Raw genomic sequence first — 20,754 nt, 5'->3', positions numbered from 1 at the left:
ACTGGAAATGAAGATTTCTGAAATACGCAAGAAGCTCAGATTTAAAACTACTATCATTTTGGCAACTTACTTGAGGCACAACATCTTTTCTACTCACTTAGCCTATTACTATAAACAAATATTAACACCTCTAAGGATGTCTGAAAACTTTGCGAGGCAGTTTCACAACAATTAAGTTATCTCTAGATCTGGTCTCATATTTTGAGTGTAACAATAATTTTCTGTCAGATTCAGTGAGTAAATATATATCCTGAAATTAAAACCTGGAGTACATTTCAAAATCTGAGGAAAGAAAAAGTTTTAAAGACAATAAAATAAAGTTCAAGTAAAAAAGGAGAATGTACCTTTATCTGTGCCAGAAATTAAGCCGGTAGCTTAATATTTACATTCCTGAGAATTTTTTGAAAAAGTATAAAAATGGCCAGTACGGAGTGACCGCTGCGTTTCTGTATTGGCCAGGGATCAGTGACTTAAAAGTGCCTTTGCTTCAACTCCATATGTCAGAGCCAATCCGAACTGGAAGAGATACCTCCTTATAAACAGACAAGATGACGTACTTGTTGAAGTATTTCTCCCACATGGAATCTCAACTCACATCATTTGAATGCATGGTGAAGTTCTTAAAATCATTACACCACGACTATCAGAAAAGCAAAATATAAAGTACACCTCATAGTTACTCATACAGGTCCGATCTAAGAGTAGGTGCCACAAACTGGCCGTGCGCACCCATGGCGCACTGTCACGGAGACCAAAACCCATATTTTTACCCTCTTAAAACACTGTGTGATCATGCATACACACAGACACTTGATATATCAGAAGAAAGAGGAGCTTTTCCTCTTTTTAGTGGTATTATTTATTTGAATCAACGATTCTTTTGAAAGCAAAATCTTGCGGGATAAAAGACAACACTGTCGAGGTTTTCACCGCAGTGGCCAGTAGAACAGGAACGGGGAGCGTATGGTATTAAATACTGCAATCTGATTCGTCGATATTTCAAGATGAGAAGACGCTCTTTCCGGTGATATATTTCTAAATACTGTCCTTAAAGAATTAATAGAAGAGATTTGCGTGTGAAAACTTTCGGTGCTGTTTTTTTATGGAACCAGTGATCGGACTGATTACGAAAATATATCGGCAGAAAGCCCATTCATTCCTCTTCAAGAATAACACAGCCATTATACGCAAATAAACACCGGACACTCCCTGTCGGCTCGCAAGCAGGGCACCATCGCCCCGGTTTCGTATAAATTCTCTCTCCTTCCCTTCAGCGCGGCCCGGCGTGCAGCCGATAAGTTGGCGGTCGCGAGTGGTGATTTTAACCTCCCCTTGTATTTCTTGCCGTTTTGGTCAAAAAGCCATGTTTATGTCAATAAATTTCCATCTTCTGGTTATTTGATAGCCCTGAAAAAAATTGAGCTTGTTCTCTATGTGCATAGGTGTGTGTCTACAAGTTTTTGTGAATGTCCATTCAAATTTAAGAATGTTGTGACATCTCAAAGTGTAGACATTTCGCAATTAAAAAACTGTAACATCTTTCTGCAACTTCAGATGTTTATAACTTTGTTAAAAATGAAGCTATATATATAAATTTGGTATCAAAATGCTCAGAATGATAAATTCTATAAGGTAGTGCAGTTAAATATGAAATCAGAGGACTTTGAAATTTCAGTTTGAGGTACCTACTAAGAGGGTGGAGCTTTGAAAACTCTTTCAAAGAACCAAAGTCCAAGAACTGTCCTTTTGGGGCTAAGAGCCAGAGTCATCTGCAATGCAGTTGAGCATAATATCAACTGAGCTGTCAGCCTGCTCAAAGAATTTTGGATCAAGCACTTCTTCTTTGACAAAGATGATAGAATATATATCAGTGAGGTTGTATGAATACAATAACAGTACAAAAAACAATATGGCTGCTGAAAGGTGAAATTTATCTCCTTCCTAGCTGAAAAAAACCTCTGCACAGAGACAAAACAAGACCTTTCACAACTGTACCCGATGCCTTAAAGCTGATGGACACTATTGTCTAGTAGGGCAATATATAGCATGTGCCGTTAACAGAAAACTCTGATCTTTCCTATATAGGCCTATATAAAAGCTAAAAAACCTGAAGTAATGTAAATCACTGACATGTAACACTCTATGGCAAGGAAGAAAGAAAAAGTCGACAGAGAAAAAAAAAAATGAAGTAGTAGAAAAAGTATGAGGAGAAAAGAAGGAAAAAAAGAAAAAGCAAGCAGAAAAAGTGGTGTGGTAGAATCTTAAAGGAAAGAATAAGAAGGTAGAAAAAGAAGAGAAAGAAAAAAAAGGAAAAAGAAGAAAAGAGGCCAACAGAAAGAAATAAAGAAAAGGTGCAAAAAACTTCCCCTAACCTTCTGATAGCCATGCACCAGCACAATGCCCAGAGGCGTGGGTTTGAGCTTGCGCCCAGCAATGATGTTCACGTAGTTGCGCTCGCAGATGTTGTTGATGTGTACAGGGATACTGGCATCTGTCCCGATTCCGTGCTTCTCCATCAGCGAGATAAGCTCACTCTCCGTCAGGTAGTCGGGAGGACTCGTCTGCTTCTCCACCAGCTTAACCTGGTGAAATGGTATAGGTTTAACGCCTCTATCAACACTGTACTATAATGTTAAATAAGAGGTGGGACCTACGAGTTTTAACTTTCATCTCTTAAAGGACTGCAGCTTAACTTGCCAAGACAACAAGTAAAGAGAGAGGTAAGGTAAAGGTGGATGATAACAGTTGGTGAAAAGAATAGGAAACACGAGAGACCATGCAATGTGCTTGATGAGACAGCAACCACTTCCATTTTCCGGTAACATGTTTTTTGTATTGGACTACAAGAATCTAAAAAGAGGGGAGGGTATAAAAGTGCTCACATATTTTTTTGGTACCAGCTATGATACATTAACTCTTTCGTTGCCAGGGGGTATGTGCTCCTACTGTCAGCACTGATTTTCAGCTGAGCTCGTTTCTCAGGACAGCAGCCTAGTGTCTCAGTGTTAATGGATGCGCTGTCTAGATCTAGATCTAGCACACTCGCTACATATTTCGGACACCGGGTCTTCGATTGTCACTTTTCTCATTCCCCATTTCCTCTCATCTTACTCATAATTTCGAACAACCTGCAAATCTACGTCAAAAAGTGAACTTACTTGACTTTTTAAAGTCATTTCGATGTTTACGTTTCATGAGAGCATGCGGCCGCCAGCAAGCCTAGATCTGTGTTTATTGACTGCTTGCAAGCCTAGCAGTAAAGTAATACTAGCAAATTCGGTACCTATATGCGCATCTTTCATTCCCAAATATGAATCTACACAGGGCTTGTGGCTAAAACTCCGTACAGAAGAATTAGAGCCAGGTTATTTACGTGATGTACATGTAACGTCATATTGATATAGGCATTCAAGAGTGGCAAATACTGTCAACTTCCGTGACGTACATGGTACGGCACAGCATTAAAAATTCTGCATTTTCATGACATACCAGGTACAACATAAGGCAACGAAGGCGTTAAATATAAAGAAATCATAATAGATGAAAAAGTTATTTATACATCAAATCATAATTATTGTCTGGATCACGGAAAAGATGAGCTGAAAATATGCCAAAATCAAAGAGAGGGAAACAAATAGCCACTGACCTCGTCCACGGAGAGTTTCTCGTCCCGTCTCAGGGTGGGGATCTCCTCGTCCTCCCCAAGCTGCTGCCATGGCATGACGGCCGTGAAGCCTGGGTCCAGGAGGACTTTGCCTGTGCACGAGAACTTCTCTGAGCCAATCTCAAAGTAGATTGTGGTCTGCATGTACGTGCAGTTTGGGCTGATCTGGTGGTCAGACAGGTCAAACACTTTACTCACAAAAAGGAAGGTCAGTAGGTTATATGCCTTATTAAAAGCATGGTCAACTGGTGAAACACTTGACAAAAATAGAAAGGTCAACAGTTTACATGCTCTACAACAAAAATAGGTTAACAAGTTAAATGCTCTACAAAACAAAAGGTCAACAGGTTAAATGCTTTACAAAACGAAGGGCCAAATGTTTTACAAAACGAAGGGCCAAATGCTTTACAAAACGAAGGGCCAAAAGCTTTACAAAAAAGAAGTACAAAACGAAGGGCTAAATGCTTTACAAAAAGAAGTGCTAAATGCTTTACAAAAAAAAAAAGGTCAAAGGGTCAAATACTTTGTAAAGAGGAAGGTCACCATGTCAAGGCTACATTTGGTGGCAGCAACTTACTGTGCCGATAAAGTGGCGGGTGATGTAGTCGTAGAGCCTCCAACTGTCGTGGTCAAAGTCCCCCTCGGTGGCCGACTTCATCGGGGTGATGGGAGGATGGTCTCCGGCATCGTGGCCCTTTCTGTGACAGACAAGAACACATGACCCAGCCATAGTTTCAAAGACAACTTAATGTGTGGCATTGGTGCTCTTGAGTTAAAGGAGCTGGGATGGCAACCGAAAGGTCATGGATTCATACCCCATCAGGGACCTGATATTATTTCCCTCGGAAAGCCCCTTTACATGAACTTCCCTCACTCTATCCTGGTGGGTGGGAATGGGTACCAGCTCAAGACGGTGAAAGGGATTGTCAGTTTGTTAGTGTTTGAGGGCTTAATTGGCTGCTTGCACAGTAAGCTTTCTGGGAAGCCAAAATTGTTTCTCAACTCACTGGAGACGTTTCAAGCAGCATTTGCGAGCACCAATATTTTCCTGAGAGGCGTACACACCCCCTGCGAGCAGAAGTTTTGCGTTTTCTCCTCGATTAAGTAAGCGTGCAGCCGACTGTTGTTTCGTTTCGTGCGAAGTTTCACCGGAATTGGCAGGAAACATTTTGAGTCATCGACCCGGCAGGAAAGTTAGTTACACTGAGGCCCTACTTTCGTTTCTCTGACTGGTGACTGTTCTTGAAACACTTTATCAGTACGATGGCAGCACATTTAGGTTATGTAAGAGTTTTACGGCACTTGCAACACAATAAGGTCAAATAAGTGCCGAAGATTAGGTCTTACAAGGAAGTACAAACACAAAAAAGAAGGAGGAGAGATCAGGATGAGAGTTGTTTGATAGGAAAAAAGGAGTAAATCACTCCAGAGCAACCGCCAACCACCCACTTGGAAGCACGAAAAGCAAACATTTTTCAAGTGTTTGACGACTTTGACAGTTCAGAAAATATTAATTACGATATGTTAGACCATGGGGATCCTGATTTCAACGTAAATGAGCATCAAAGCACTGATTCTGAAAGAGAATGTTCTAGATCTAGACTAGGCTTTCCAATGCAAAATTCCGCTTTGTCTGGAGCCCTGGGTTTTTTTCACACTGAAGTGGATTAGACAGCTAATACATAAGGATTACCATATCAACTACCTGCCTATTCATGAGTTTGGACTTTTTTTTTCATTTTGAAACACAAAACACAATAAAAGACACACACAATGTTAATTTTGGGGAGATTTTGTTGGGTTTTTTTAAACACAAGACATTACATCAAAAAATGTTGGCGATAAAATTTTTTTAGCACATAAAAAACCCCCCAAACCATTTCTAAAAAGCTATAAAAGATATTGTCGTTCTGTTTTTGTGGCAAGTTAGGCATGTTTAGATCTGTTATGTGCGTAAAAATGGTGGTTGTATGTCTTTGGGAAGGGTGTTGTTTGAAATATTGTATACCCCAAAAAGCCAGTCTTCAGCGCATGTAGACCCGAAAAAGGCCCAGTCTCCAGTGAGTTAATGGTCTAGGGTTTGCTGGGGTAATAATAAATGTAAAGCACAATTAATATCATTTTATCATTTTTAAAAATTATTAGTCTCTATGATAACCACAGCTTAAAAAATTTTAAACAAGGTTAATACGGGACAGATATTGAACCTGTAAAGTTATTTTCAAGAGACACAATTTGACAGAGATCCTATCTGGACTAGCAAAACTTTTCAGAAAAGACATTGCTTCTAGTTGCAGCAGCCAGTGAAGGATCAGTAAAGCACCGATTCGATCTTATATCTAGCGGTCTTACTTCATTCAAAAATCAATCTCAAGAAGAACAGTAATATTGTTGAAAGAACTAAAAAAGTTACCCTCACTATCTTAAGGAGACAAAAGCCAATAACTCTTAAGTGAAGAAAAACACTTACTTTGGCTTCTGAATCCCAGCTTGCAGCAGCTCCCTGACATAGGAGCCCCAGTTGGGATGAGATGCTTGCTGCTTCAGGGTACCTCTGGAAGAGAAAAAGGACAGTAAAGTAATCAAGACAATTTTATACTTTCATTTGTGTTTGAACAAAGCACTACAATAACAGGAGCATGTGCTTTGCTATAGGACAAAATCAGAGAGTGGGGGGTGGGGGGTGGAGAGAGAGAGAGAGAGTGAGAGAGAGAGTGAGAGAGAGAGAGAGAGAGAGAGGGAGAGAGAGGGAGAGAAAGAGAGCAAAGGAGAGAGAGAGAGAGCAAAGGAGAGAGAGAGAGCAAAGGAGAGAGAGAGAGCAAAGGAGAGAGAGAGAGAGAGAGGAAGAGAGAGAGAGAGAGAGAGAGAGAGGGAGAGCAAGCAAGAGAGAGAGAGAGAGAGAGAGAGAGAGGAAGAGAGAGAGGGAGGGAGAGAAGGAGAGCGAGAGAAAGAGAGAGAGAGAGAGAGAGAGAGAAAAAGAGTAAGAGAAAAAGAGCAAGAGAGAGAGTGAGATTATATCAACACAATATATTCCACAGTTGTTGCAGGTCATGAAATATAAAAATGCTTCAAAAATTATTTTAAAAAAATGTAGTGTAAGGTACCCGCAATCAGACACACAAACAAATAAATAGTCACTCAATCAAAGAGATAGGAAAACAACTGATAAGAAAAATGATGTGGTACCCACTTGAGATCAAAATTCTCGGGGTAGGAATTGGTCTCAGTCCTGGGGTAGCTGATGTAGCCCTGTGTGTAAAGTCGCTCTGCAATCTGCATAGTATGCTGTGGCCCCATTCCTGAAAGATAAAATTTTGCAAAATTGATCTAGTTAAACAAGTTTTTTAACAATGGGTCAGATGCTTTATTATAAGAAATAATTTCTTATTATCAATTATAATCCCTACCTGTCGATGCAGGGTTGCAGTGTACGACTAATAGTATGCTACAGTACTAGACATATTTTGATGGGAACATAACAAGGACGATATTGTGGTTCTGAGGGTGGGAACAATGTTGTGGTTCATTCCCTCCTATTCTTTTATATTACCATTTTCTTTTTCTTTTCTAAATTGCACCTCAGATATTTAATAATCCTCAAATACCCAATATCCCCAAATCACACCATGAATGAAGGAGTAAAAAAAAAGGAAATAACAGATTTTGGAACATATGACTTATGACAATGCACATAATCAGGTTCTAAAGAAAAACACAATATTTTATGTAAAAAAAAAAATTCCAAATTGTTAATAACAATTAGATCACTTGACATCTACTAATTAATATCGAACATGCTCTCATTGGCTTACCTAGACCTGAACTAGCCACTCGTAACATCTCCACTGTATTCAGAGCTAGGGGGCGGGCTTTCTCTCCTTTTTTCTGTACTGTGTCGAGGACCCTGCACATAACAGACAAACAGAAAGTTTTGGACAATCAGTCAAACAGTTCCTCGAGTCAGATGATTAAAAAACCCGATAAAGATCACTTCAATTGTGCCCATTTAATTGTGAACCTAGGTGCTTCACAGTGAAATAAAACCTTGAGAGCTTACAAAATGACATGAGCGATGTATACAGGCCCAGTAATTGCAAAAGAATTGTTTAAAATACATATATATGCTCTGTCATGTTGTTAGAAGGAAGAAGAATCAAACTAGCAGGTAAAATATGATTTAAAAATAACTGAGTCTTTAGACCAAAAATAAATAACACAGACAGGGACAAGCACAGCTGTCAATGAAATAGGCCTCTTTAAATAGCTATAGCTCGTTCACTTTTGTCTGTCCACATTAAACAAATTCTAGCTCATTTATTAATTTACCTAGGCCCACGAAACTTAGCATGGTACTTCTGCAAGCCAGCGACCAAACAAAAAAAAAGTTTTTCGTTTTAGGCCCTATATTAAAAACTGCTCTTTGGATGCATACACAGGATCACTAAAATAAATGACTTACAGTAGTCTAGCTTTCAAGTTGCTCATTTTGAGTAAGTGAAACCACCTTGTCCCACATTTCCGTGTAAACTTGTAGATTTTATCCCCCAGCTGTCGGGACGACTCCAAGCGAGTCTCGAAAAGTACTCACCGCATCCCTTGAATCATGTTTCTAAGCCTACATTAAAGTGTGGTGTTGAGGAAAATATGTTAACTTTCAGATGTTTTAGGTGTACGCTGTAAATCCCCTATCATTGTTTAGACCCTCTTTAGGCTAAAACCAAAGAAAACGTGTTGGGTCCTTAGTCTGCAGTGACCTTAATGAATGGGATTTTAGATTCTGAAGAGCATCCAACTTTTACATCTGTATGCAAAGATCAGAGACGATTAAACAGAGTGATTTTTATTACTTTGTTTTCAAGGCTGTCAGACGAAAGTGAACAAGCTATACCACTCCATGGGCAAAGAAATTAAAAACTTATGAAAGGCAAGCTGAAACGACTTGTCTGCATGCTGGAGACAGATATTTTGGGGTCAAGGGAGAAGGCCTTACACATTTGCTTGCACAACAACAGTCACATTTCACCACGAACAGAACCACAACAAAAGTAACTGTGAAAAGAAGTAGATGGAGCAGACCACATGATACTTCCCACTGACTATCAAACAAACCCAACAGTTTTTGGACACGGTGGAAACACTCCCACACAGACTTAAAATTCATGGGTCATTTTTTCAAATATATACCAAGACTGTTTTTATATCAGGTGTAACAACTTATTTGATTAGCCTGAAGTCAGCAAAAATCTTAAGGATTTCAAGTCAGAACTTCAGCACCTCTGTATTTAACAACCCACTCCACCTCAGAGTAGAAGTGTCTTTAAACTTGATGAATAGTCCGCAAAACAAATAAACTGTAATGTGCCCATCATTCAAAAAGATGTACAAGAACTTTTTAAGAGTTTGCCAGTATTTTTTAAATTTTCCCCCCAAATTCCAGAAAAAAAAGGACCAGAGATTCACATTTCATCAAATTAACCCTTTGAGCCATGACCTCCAGAGCCTACTGTGCCCCTTTGCCTGAGCTCCTCAGAGTAATTCATGCCTTCATTCATACATATCATCGTCAGAATCACATTCCATATCCCACTCAGGGCAGTCCTCATCCTTACCAGCATCTACTTCAGAAAGATCTTCAAATAATCAGTAATGTCTGTGTAGTAAACACTGTTTCCGTGCGTGTTTTCTCCCAGGCGGGCCAGTTTGGAGGTTAAAGGTAAAAAGAATATCAAGTCCAGAGGCACTGTACTGTCTATCATTGTACACCCAATCAGTCACCACAGAAACAATGCAATCGTTAAAACCACAAACAACAAAGTCAGCTTACTGTGCTCCATCACCGCCTTTGATACGATTCACGAACATCTGTGCCACCTCTTTGTCAAAAAGTCGCACTCTGTCCCAGTCCAGACGTAAGGCTTTCCCATCGGGTAGAGTCACCTGCAACATATTTATTATTATAGCCAGTCAAAACGTTTTAAATTTCAAGGGAAAGGAAAATCTTTGTTCTATTTCATTGGAAAAAAAAATTAAGTTCAATTTCTTAATCTTTCAAAAACACTTTGTTCCTATTTTCCAGCAGGGGAGGAGGGAATGAGGATCTATTAACCCTTTTCAGTTAAAGTAAGTACAACCCCTATGTCTTCATGTGTGATAACGACCACACCATACTGTTTCTTGCTCTAAAAAGATGTTGCTGCAACCCCACTATGCGATACCAGATGCTACACAGTAGGTTGGGCACTTGGATGAGGAAGGGGGAGCGGAGTCATAGACTTATGCTTTATTTTTACCCCTTTTTTGTATTCGGTAAATTCACAAATTTGCCAGGAATGATTTCCACTGCAGAAGTAAATTTTTGGAATTTTCAAGCAAAAAATAGACGTGGCAGAAAAACACCCCCGAATACGATAACTTTTCAATCATTTTTACTCTTGTTTAGAGGAAATGTCTGTCTTTCGATGTAACCATTTGTTATTGAGAGATTGACTGTGCAGTAAAATGAAAGATTGAAAGACAAAAAAAAAATGTGATAAAACGTAATTCTTTTTATCAAAGGTAATAAAACTTCAAAAGGGAAAATCCCTATATATATGGGGAGAAATGTGTTAACAAGACATTACGACCTTATGGCAAAAGGAGAAAGAAAAGTAATAAAGAGGAAGTAAATAAAACTATACTTATTCCCATAGACCGCAATTACTTTGAAAATGCCTGGTACAATACAGCTTACTTGAAATAACAAAAAATACTTCTAACACCTGCAAGTCATTACAACTTTCAGCCCGATACTACTATCTTCAAGGCTGAGTGTAATACATGGACACGGTGCTGTGGTCACTCATCTAAAAACCATCCCCATCTTGGCCTTAGGCAACCTGTGTCCACTAGCCAACCAACCACAGGGTCTCTCTACCGTAAGTACCAGACAAGAAAAGTTTTAACAAAAACACAAAAAAATCCTCCAAAGAAAACAAACTACTAAAACAAACCCCCAAAAGATTGCAAACTCCCCCCCTCCCCCTCCACCTGTCATCTGCAACATAACTTCTCAATTAGCCACTCTCCATACCTGTACTTGAATGACCCAGTAGGCCTCGGGTTTAAAGGACTGTATTTTGTCATGACGTTCCACACAGAACCCCAGAGTTGGAGTTTGGCAGGGGCCATAAGAAATCAGAGTACTGTCCAAATCTCCATATTTACCCTGAAAAAAGTACGAAGGAAAGGAACCTTGAAAACCTTTAATCACATGAGCAGCAGCATTGTAATCTACAGAGGGGGAGACGGAGAGTGGGAGTGGGAGAGGGAGAGGAAAAGGAAGAGGGAGAGGGAGAGGGGGGGGAGAGAGAGAGAGAGAGAGAGAGAGAGAGAGAGAGACAGACAGACAGACAGACAGACAGACAGACAGACAGGAAAATGTTTCAGCAAATAGGAAACAGATAAGTCTTCAAACAATCCGTCATGAACTAACACTTTTCTCTAACAATAATTATCAACGTAATCCACAGTAAACAAGAAATACAGGAAACAGTTTTTAACCCTGCTCCTGCGGGTGCTGGGTTTATATTCCCCGATAATTGTATTTTGGCACCTCGCCTTTCGTCCGGTCCCGTGTCTGTCAGGCCCTGGCTCAGCGCACGTGTGCTGAGCATCGTCCGCGTGATGATCAGGTCCTGTTGTCCCACAGCTCCAGTGTGAGTGCATCAGTCTGCTTGAGTTTGTGTGCGTTTGTGGCCTACTTCAAGAACCGTCCGCGTTGGTTTGTAACTGAGGCAAATGTCTCATTCAAACACGCCAAGTTGGTAGCTCATTGTCGATTAACACACCCCCTCGGTATTCACAGCGAAAACACACGTTTCTAGTGCCGCTTGCTGTACACTAACAGTACATGCTGAGTGACCCCGACGACCCGCCGGAAAAGTCAGATGCAATAGGTTACGGATAAGATTCGCATCTCAGCCCAGACGCAGGACAAGACTTAATGCAAAAACTTGAACACACGTTCATTTTTACAAATACTTCATGTAAAACACTGACCCTGGCAGGTCTAAAAATATAAATATCCACCAATAAAGCACAACTATTGCTTAGGAGTTCCTCCCCCTGAACAAGGTCTTTTACCTGGAAAAAGCGAGTCTGGTAGCGGGTGAAGGCACAGCCAATTCTCAAATCCAGCTCCTGTCGTGCATCGACAGAGAGAGCCTCGTTTTTGTTCGGGCTGACCAGGTTGTTCATCGCATGCTTGATGTCAGTGTCTGTGATGGCGCTGAATCGGGCTCTGTAGATTTGCTGTGAGAAAGAGACCATTGAGAGGAGAGACATTTTGGTTAAAGAAAAAAGCAATTGGACATGATACCAATCTAGTTCTCTCTCTGTTCAGATAAATAAGGAATTTAAACAATCATCAATACAGTGGTTGGGGTAAGACTGTTCAGCATTTTATATCCTCAGTATGAGATAGGTAATTTAAGGATAAAAAGATTTATATACATGGCTGTTAATTCATGACAAACTGGGAACAGAACTCGTTCGTGCAGCTCGTGCTCAGTTCGTACCATGCTGGACCATAGAATGGATGGCCCAAGTTTGAATCCCACTAGGACATTCTTGAACTTGAGTCGTTCTACTTTTTTTTCAAGGGTTTCCATCCATTTTCCTTGGTCTTGTTGCAGATAAACATTAACTTTGGAGGTTCCACCTTACAGTGTTGAAGGGATGTTAAAACCATAACAAGAAGAACCACCCATACCAAACAAATGTTTTGTGAAAAATAGCCCAAACATAAATTCACTAAAACCTAAAGCAACAATTTGTAACAATACATAATAACAGAACTTAGAGAACAAATTGACCGTAAGCTCTTCATAAAGAAGACAAAAAGCAAACTATTTTTGCTTTTCATACTGATGGTCATTAAAAATGCACCATTTTGGATTGAGCACATTTTGCACGAAAATTTATCCAGAGACATCAATTGAGATTGACAAAAGTTCACAGGCAACAGAGGTTACCAATCACAAAATTTGAAGTTCCCCGTTCAAAACTGTCAATGCCCACGTGCAACATGCAAAAATCCAATGTGTCGACCTCAAGCTTAAACTTTGTTTTGCGAGACAGATATTTTGGCTGTTAGGGAGAGATTATATTCGCCCATAACAGAAACTGACATTCTTTACTCTGTGTGACGGATTTTTTTCGTAAATAATGCCACGACTTTCCATGCAAAATCAAAGCCCCAAACCGGAATAGCAGCACGGCAAGTTGCCAGGCACATGAACTGTAGCCGCTCGACTGTTATCCGGTTGTCTCAAGGAAATCCAGCTACTGGATCTACAGCAGATCGGCGACGGAGAGGCCAACAACGAGTTTCAGCACCAGCGCAAGACCGTTACATTCGCCAACATCACCTTTGTGACAGTTTCATGCCAGCACCGCAAAATGGTCGTCAAGTGGTTGGTCGGCGTGGACCAGTATCTGAATGGACCGTGCGGCGCCGTTTGCTGGAAGCAGGACTTGCAGCCAGACGCCCGTATGTTGGTCCTGTCCTGACACAGAGGCACCGTCAACGTTTGCAGTGGGCCAGGAAGTATTTACAGTTGACAGGACGCCAGTGGAGGACTGTAGTCTTTTCTGACATGCTGACGGGAGAAGAAGGGTCTGGAGACGCCCCGGTGAGCGCTACGCTAACTGTTGCATGCTGGAGGTCGATAGATGGGGAGGAGGAAGCGTCATGGTATTGGGAGCGTTCAGCAACAATTTTATGGCACACCACTGTACTTCTTCGACCAGCCTGTGAATGCCAACACGTACACATACCAGTTCTACAGAACCACGTCGTGCCGTTATTTGGTCAACACCTAGAGCTGCAGTTATTCCAACACGACAACACCCACCCGCACACCGCTTGAGCCACCACTGCTTTTCTGTAGGCAAACAACATCGATGTCCTGCCTTGGCCATCACTGTCTGCTGACATGGCACCAATTGAGCATGTGCGGGACAAGTTTGGCCACCGTCTGGCCGCCGTTTGTCCTGTGGAAAACCTGTATACAATCTCCAAGAGCTGAGGCGTTCTTTGACAAATGAGTGGGTACAGATTCCACAGGTGTTCATTCAGACTCTTGTGAATTCCTTGGGAAGACGCTGCCAATCCTGTATTCAGGCCAATGGAGAACATACACAATACTAAAGCAAGTGTTAAAAACTCAATTTACTGCTCTGATTTTTTAAACAGGACTTTTGTTACTTCATGCTTTTGTGCTTGCGGTGCCATTTTAGCTTTTCATTTCATTTCAGCTGTGAATGTTCACACAATGACCATGGAATGCAATGGTATATATTCTGTAAAAAAAAACCAAACACATCACCATTATTTGAATTGTTTTGTAAGTGGTGCGTTTTTAATGACCGTCAGTATATTACAATTTGTCTCAAAATAACCCTTCAACAAAGAATATTAGAACAAAAATGATAATCTTTATAAAGCATGCATGAAAATTAAAGTAGGCCTACTAATTTGATACAGAATATTTGAACAAAAAACAAAAGTAAACAATAAGGAGAACATTCACCACATAAAGACAAAGAGTTAGCAAGAGTACCTGTCCAGAAACACGATTCATGGCACCTCGTACAGAGTCAATGACCTCAAAGCAAATATTTTCCCCTTCCTTGTCACAATCAAGCCACAGCACCAGGTAATCCACATTCGTAGCCTGAGAGAAAGAATTTGTTTTAGTTTTTGCAATAAACTGAACGCCCTGCAAGACATACTGCAGTTTATTCTATAAGTGAAGTACTTGGTTCCTTAACAACACATCAGGTGCTGGAGAGGAAATGTTTCAGGTCAAAAGAGAAAACTCAGAATTCACTGAGAGATCAGATAAGTCTTGAACTTTCAATAGTACTCAAGTTCAGCATCAAGTCAGCAATGTTGGCTGGCAGGGGAAGGTCCAAAACAACAGAGAAAGAAGAAAAACTATTGGAACCACATTCCTCATTATCTAAGTGCACAAAGAAAGAATACTCTCCTCTGATAAGTACAGAAGAGAACAGTGTACACAAATTCTCAGTCTATATTCATTACTCTAAAATACCTCTCTCTTCCATGACTATAAATGATCAATACAACTTGCATAAAAAAGGTGCATGAAACTATCATGCAAATAAATTGACTTTGTGAAACCACTGTCTTTGAGCACATACTATTTCATTGTTCAAGAGGAGCTGGGTTGATTATAATAATGATTATATTAACAGACAAGACAGGACATCCAGATACTTGTGTATTATATAATTAATGTATGGTAGTGACAGTTCTTCTTTATATGATTGAACTGGTTTTTCTTGTTACTGTGAAATACTTAATCTTGCATGAATGAAGTATTGTGATCAGCGATCATGTGATTGATGCAAAGCGTTCAGAGCTTATACTCGCATGGGATAAAGCGCTACATAAATGCAATCTATTATCATTTGAATTACTTTTCTTTGCAGGGGTAAGTTTGTATTGTTCAAATCAAATACTTTTTTCTTCAAAACACTCTGGAAAACACACAACCAAAATCAATCAAGGAAATATGTGCCCACCTCTTTACGAAGAAAAGCAGGCATGTGTAGATTCGGATTTGCTTCCTTTTTCTGAATCGGAGCTGTGAACAGTTCAACCTAAAAAGAAAACAGAAATATTAATTAGTAGGAGCCTATTAAAAGAGAAGAGAGTCTAGACAAGGATAGTTCTTTGAGCTTTGTTTTCCCCTAACAGATTCTTTCATTTAAATAGGTTTGGTGACAATAGCATATCATTCAAAACGCAAAAAGAAAATCATCTAAGCCTGAAAAAAGTTTATACAGCGCCCTCTAGTAGCCTACCACTTGTTGGATCTACTTTTTTTTTGTTTCCCTTCTTTATTTCTGGTTTTTCGTTTCAAGGTATTAAGTGATTATCAAAGAGATTGTCCATATTTCTCTTTTTTTCTTCATCCCAAACTCATGCCATGGCATATGTGATCTGTGACATGAAATAAAACACTGCAAACCATAAGACCAAAATGAATTTTACAGTAAACAATGTAATTTAATTTCAGACGAAAAGAAAATGCAACAAGACGACAAACAACACAGTGTAGCAAAACTTACAGGATCCACTTTATCCCAGTTGTTGAATTTTCCAGGAAAATCCACCCCCAAGACGTGGCCGCAAACTGACGTCATTTTGAAGTGAGCCGGCTCACCATTGAACCGACCATTGTAGTCGTGAATAGAGCAAGCCCCGTTGGAGCCTTTCCTTGATGTCATGTTGCCATTGGAAAGGATCTTGGCCAAGGACTGAGCCAAAGATGGCTTCTCAGCCACCATCAACACCACCTTCATGGCTTAGCTAAACCCGTGCCAGGAGGCAACAAGGCAAGATATTAACTGAAAAGAAGTCATACAGGTGTGTGAAAATATGGTTTAAAACTGAACTCATTGAAAAGTCAAATATTTAGAACATAAAATGGCAATTATGTTTCACAGAGATACTGTCATTTTTATTGTATATTATAGGCCTATATAGATAGTCGAAAATGATAGACCCTAAACAAGAATAGAAATTCCAATTTGTCAGCTTTCCCTCAGTCAGTCTACACCCTACACATTTTGTCCATACACTTCAGATCCTGTGGACACAACATCTATCTTTTAGTATAAAAATATAGGCCAGTGCCTATGCGGGGGAAACAAAACTAACGAGGACGATAAGTTAGAAGCGCACTGAGGAATAATTCAATTATTTCATTATCTCTTAATCTCCAGCAAGCCGCTCCCAGCTGCTTGCGGTCGGAACCCCTGTGCTGATGAGCCGCTGCCAGCGGCCTGGGCACATTCATTTATGACGACTTCGACATTAAATTACTTTTCAGCAATTGTTGAAAACAGGTCTCTTTTACTGGGAGTTCATTCATTAGATGAAGAACTATCAAAATAGGTTCACTTGTTTTGATTTAATGACCCGTTAAATGACGTTTTTGTCATTTTTAGATTTAAATTTATTACCAAAACAGGGTCCCCGCATAGTAGTGGGTTTACCCCCCTCGGAGATGAGTTAAACTCCACACTGCACATAAAATTGCATGAATTAATTTCACAACTTCTAGCTTGACTTTTATTAAATAACACATTCTTGCTCAGTTTATGACAAAACTTTCATTTAAAACATTTCTCCAACCACAAATATGGAGATCCCCTCATTATTCATCACAGGCTGGCAACTAACTAGGGACTCATCATAATAACGGTATCATAGTTACCTGGCCCGCACTCTGCATCTATCAGTTATTCAGCCGACCTTGAAAAAAGTTTGTTGATCCCTGGCCCTGTATATATAATATTAACCCAATTCACCCTATGTTGCCGCGGGCAGTGTGCTTGTGTCCACCTGGCTTGCCGCGAGCCAGGGGGAAAAATCAGTCTGAACTTGACAAACTAACCATAGACACCGTTTGCCCAAACTATCTAAGCTATCAATATGTGAGGCGTGTTGAAATCAGGTGCTCGTCAATATAATCAAAGTGAAGAAACAAGCATTTTTTCTGAGGTTTGTGAAATTTTTATCAAGTTTTCGTTTTTTGGCTCAACACCTTTCATGTCCATTAAAAAAACATTTCAGTGTGGATTTTACTGAAAAACGTTGATTAAAGGCACAAAACATATACATTTTCAATTTCCACGAACTCTCAATCTAAGGAAATAACTCATCTTTGGCCTCCATTTTCTCATTAATTTTACCTCTGAAACCAGGTGACTCCCATCTCCTTCATTTGCAAATATCTCGACTTCTATAAAACAATTTATTTTTTCATCCAAAGCAAGACAAATGAACAAGCTTTAAGATGATACCAAATATAGCTCTACATGTCCAAAAATTGACGAGAGCCTGATTCCACTGCGTCGTGAGACATGAAATTTCACTTAAATTTCACTTAAAATGTGCTTTTCATATTATTAGAGAGAAAGAGGAAGGAAAGGGCAGAGAAAACAATACTAGTCCGATTGCGACTCATCGACAGCTTAAAGTAAATCTAGCTTTTTTCAAAGTTTTCAAGGGACTAAAATCAAACCGATCGTCTTGTTTTCCTACATTTACACCTACTTTCACTTTCTTTGCCGCTTATGCCTAAAACAAAACTAAAAACATGGTTCATGTATTTCGACAAACACAAATATAGCCGTGCCACAGTTCTTTTTTGCGGTTGTTTTTTTTCTCTTCTCGTCCATGAAGATTTCAGTGCTCGCTTTACATTATTTTTAATAGTAATAATAGAAACCTGGAAAAGTGGTTCGGAATCGATTTTGTGGACTGGTACTTTGATACGACTATTCTCGTAGCTTGGTGGATGGAAGTGCGCGGCAGCTACGAGTATACTCGTAATGCGGGTGCAATGGGTTAAATTAATTTTTAACTAATTACTTAGATGGTTACAGGACATAATATTTCTTCTTTCCAGTTCCAGTTTGGTTTTGGCCTAATGCCCTGCAGAGGTTATTACCCATATTATTACCTTTAGGCCGGAAGGACTTCCTTAACAAGCGACCACCCCAACAAACACAATGAAGAAGAGACCTAACCTTAACCTTCCTAACTGTGCCCCTACCCCTAGCCCTCTATTCAATTACTACTCTACTCTGTCTAATAGTGGTTGCGCTCGTTAAGGAAGTCCTCCCATTAGGCCTATCTGAATTCCATATGTGAACAAAACATGGGATGAAACTATAGGGGGGTGGGGTGGGGGATGAGAATAGCGGGTCATGAGTTATTCTCACCAGGGGTGAGAATATTGGTGGTCTATAAAAAATCATCCACATTCACATCATATCTAGTACAGTCGAACCTGCCTTAACGGAAACCTGTTGTAACGGAATCTCCCTGCTCCCCATTTGATATTATTCTCTTTAATTACCCGTATAAAACGGAAACCTATCCAAAGCGGAAAAGGAAAGAAAAATCCACTCCCTTCCGAGGGTTTTACTTGTCTAAGACGGAAAATGTTTTGCCGTTCAGCCCTGATTTGCAAAAACTCACCAGTTTGGTTTTGTCCGCCGGCTCTAAACTTAACGCTATGCTGCCGGGCGAAGAAGGGGAGTACGAGTGCAATTTGAGGGTAGATGTTACCCCCATTCATGTGAGCCCCGAGTGATGAAGATGGTCAGGGTGGGGTGGGTGTGAAATCTCACGAGTGCCAGTGAAAGTGTTTGAGTGGCGCTCCAGCCTGGAAACTTTCACTGACTGGTAGCCAGAGGCCAGAGGTGTGAAATTAGTTTGACTAATGTCTGCCGCCCTGATCGTACAGCCAGTCGAAAAAAAGAGTTCCTTGAATCGTTGTTATACGGCTGCACAGAATTCTACACTAAATTCTGTGTGCCGCAGTAGTGAGGGGTGGCATTGGTTGACTGCGCTTGTTACACCGATGGGTGGGGCTAAGGGTGGAAGCAAAGGAGATGTTCAAACATTTCTGTTTTCAATAGGTCAAACAGTCGTCCTATGAAATGCAAGCACTCGAGGTCATTGGATAAAAAAGGCAGACGTACTTCATTATCAGAGAGGATAGCAGCTGAGTGGTGTGAAGTTTTGTAAATTTACTTGTGATTGTTTGCCGACTGGACAAGCGATCCTAGGATCTCAGGCAGGGCCTTTGTAATCCCCCCCCCCCCCCCAACGTCTTCCATCTCCACACTAAACTCCCCTGTTTAAGATGAAAAATGTCCAAGACAGAATTTTATTCCGGCTCCCTTGTGATTCCCTCTTACACAGGTTCAGCTGTAATTCGCTGTGGATATAAAAAGTTACAGCAAACTAGACTCTAGATGTAATCTAGATTTCTTATGCAATTACAGTCAAACCTGTATAAGACGGAATCGCAAGGGAGTAGGAATAAAATTCCATCTTAGACAGGGGAATTCAATGGGGAGATGGGGAGATGGGGGGTGGGGGGGGGAGGTCAAAGGACACTTGTCCGGTCAGCAACCAATCACAATTTAAGTGGTTAAAACTTCACACCTCTCAGTTGCTATCCTTTCTGATAATGACATGGGTAGGTCTATTGATCCAATTACCACTAGTGCTTGCATTTCATAGGACCACTGTTTGACCTATTAAAAACAAATGTTTGAACATCTCCTACTTTGCTTCCACCCGTAGCCTCACCCATCAGTGTAATAAAAATAAGCACGGTCAACTAATGCCACCTCTCTCTGTCAGGTAACAACGATTCGAGGAATTCTTTTCTCGGCTGGCCATACGATCAGGGCAGCAGGCATTGGTCAAACTAATTTCACACCTCTGACCTCTGGCTACCAATGAAAGTATCCATGCTGGACTGCCACTCGAGCACTTTCACTGGCACTCGTGAGATTTCAAACCCACACCATCCAGACCATCTTCATCGCTCAGGGCTCACATAGATCGGGTAACACCTTCCCTCAAATTTCACCCCTACTCCCCTTCCTCACCAGGCAGCATAGCATAAAGTATGTATAGTATAGAGCCAGCGGACAGAACCAAACTTGTGAGTTTTGTTTCAAATCAGGACTGAATGGGCAAAGCATTTTCCATCTTAGACACGGAAAACCCTCAGAAGGGAGTGGATTTTCCTTTCCGTTTCCGCATTGGACAGGTTTCCATTTTGGTAAGTAACTGCTTAAATTTAAGAATCTGGGTCCCGTCTGTTTAGACTAGGCATCATCAAAAAGTCTACATAACAAGAGGGGCCACTCCTCTCTTTGAGCCAATTTAAAAAAGTGTCCTCAAACTTCTGTGGCGCCCTCTTCGCAAAAGCGCACCCTTTGCGAACAGAGTTACTTTACTTGTGTTAAAAAAATCAAAGTGAAACTAGCAAGTTTTTGAATAAATTTCGGAACAATGCTTTTTTAAAATGGTTACCCTGACAAAAAACCTCTTCCGGAGGAATGGGTGATTGTTTTCTTCATTTAATTTTACTTTAGAATGAAAGGCGTGAGGTCATTTATTTTAATTTAAAAAACCTAAAACTCCGCACTGAACGAACTCGAACTGCTGATGAACAGCAGTCGATCTGCGCACGCAAGGAGGTGCT

At 40.4% G+C, this 20,754-nt stretch overlaps 1 protein-coding gene across 1 annotated transcript in view; it reads right to left on the bottom strand.

Moving 5' to 3' along the window:
• Positions 1 to 20,754, bottom strand: part of LOC101854117 (DNA topoisomerase 3-beta-1) — a gene marked incomplete in the record, with an annotated part of 36,759 nt that overhangs the window by 13,761 nt on the left and 2,244 nt on the right. Inside the window, 12 exon segments of the mRNA XM_035972177.1 lie at positions 2,373 to 2,582; positions 3,647 to 3,829; positions 4,242 to 4,362; positions 6,135 to 6,218; positions 6,855 to 6,963; positions 7,477 to 7,568; positions 9,489 to 9,601; positions 10,734 to 10,868; positions 11,786 to 11,953; positions 14,266 to 14,379; positions 15,254 to 15,331; positions 15,803 to 16,081. Of these exon segments, the coding sequence (XP_035828070.1) occupies positions 2,373 to 2,582; positions 3,647 to 3,829; positions 4,242 to 4,362; positions 6,135 to 6,218; positions 6,855 to 6,963; positions 7,477 to 7,568; positions 9,489 to 9,601; positions 10,734 to 10,868; positions 11,786 to 11,953; positions 14,266 to 14,379; positions 15,254 to 15,331; positions 15,803 to 16,036 (1,641 nt within the window).

This window comes from Aplysia californica, unplaced genomic scaffold (genome assembly GCF_000002075.1).
Source record: "Aplysia californica isolate F4 #8 unplaced genomic scaffold, AplCal3.0 scaffold00601, whole genome shotgun sequence".
Lineage (NCBI taxonomy): Eukaryota > Metazoa > Mollusca > Gastropoda > Aplysiida > Aplysiidae > Aplysia > Aplysia californica.
This window is presented reverse-complemented; position numbering and strand designations above follow the sequence as displayed.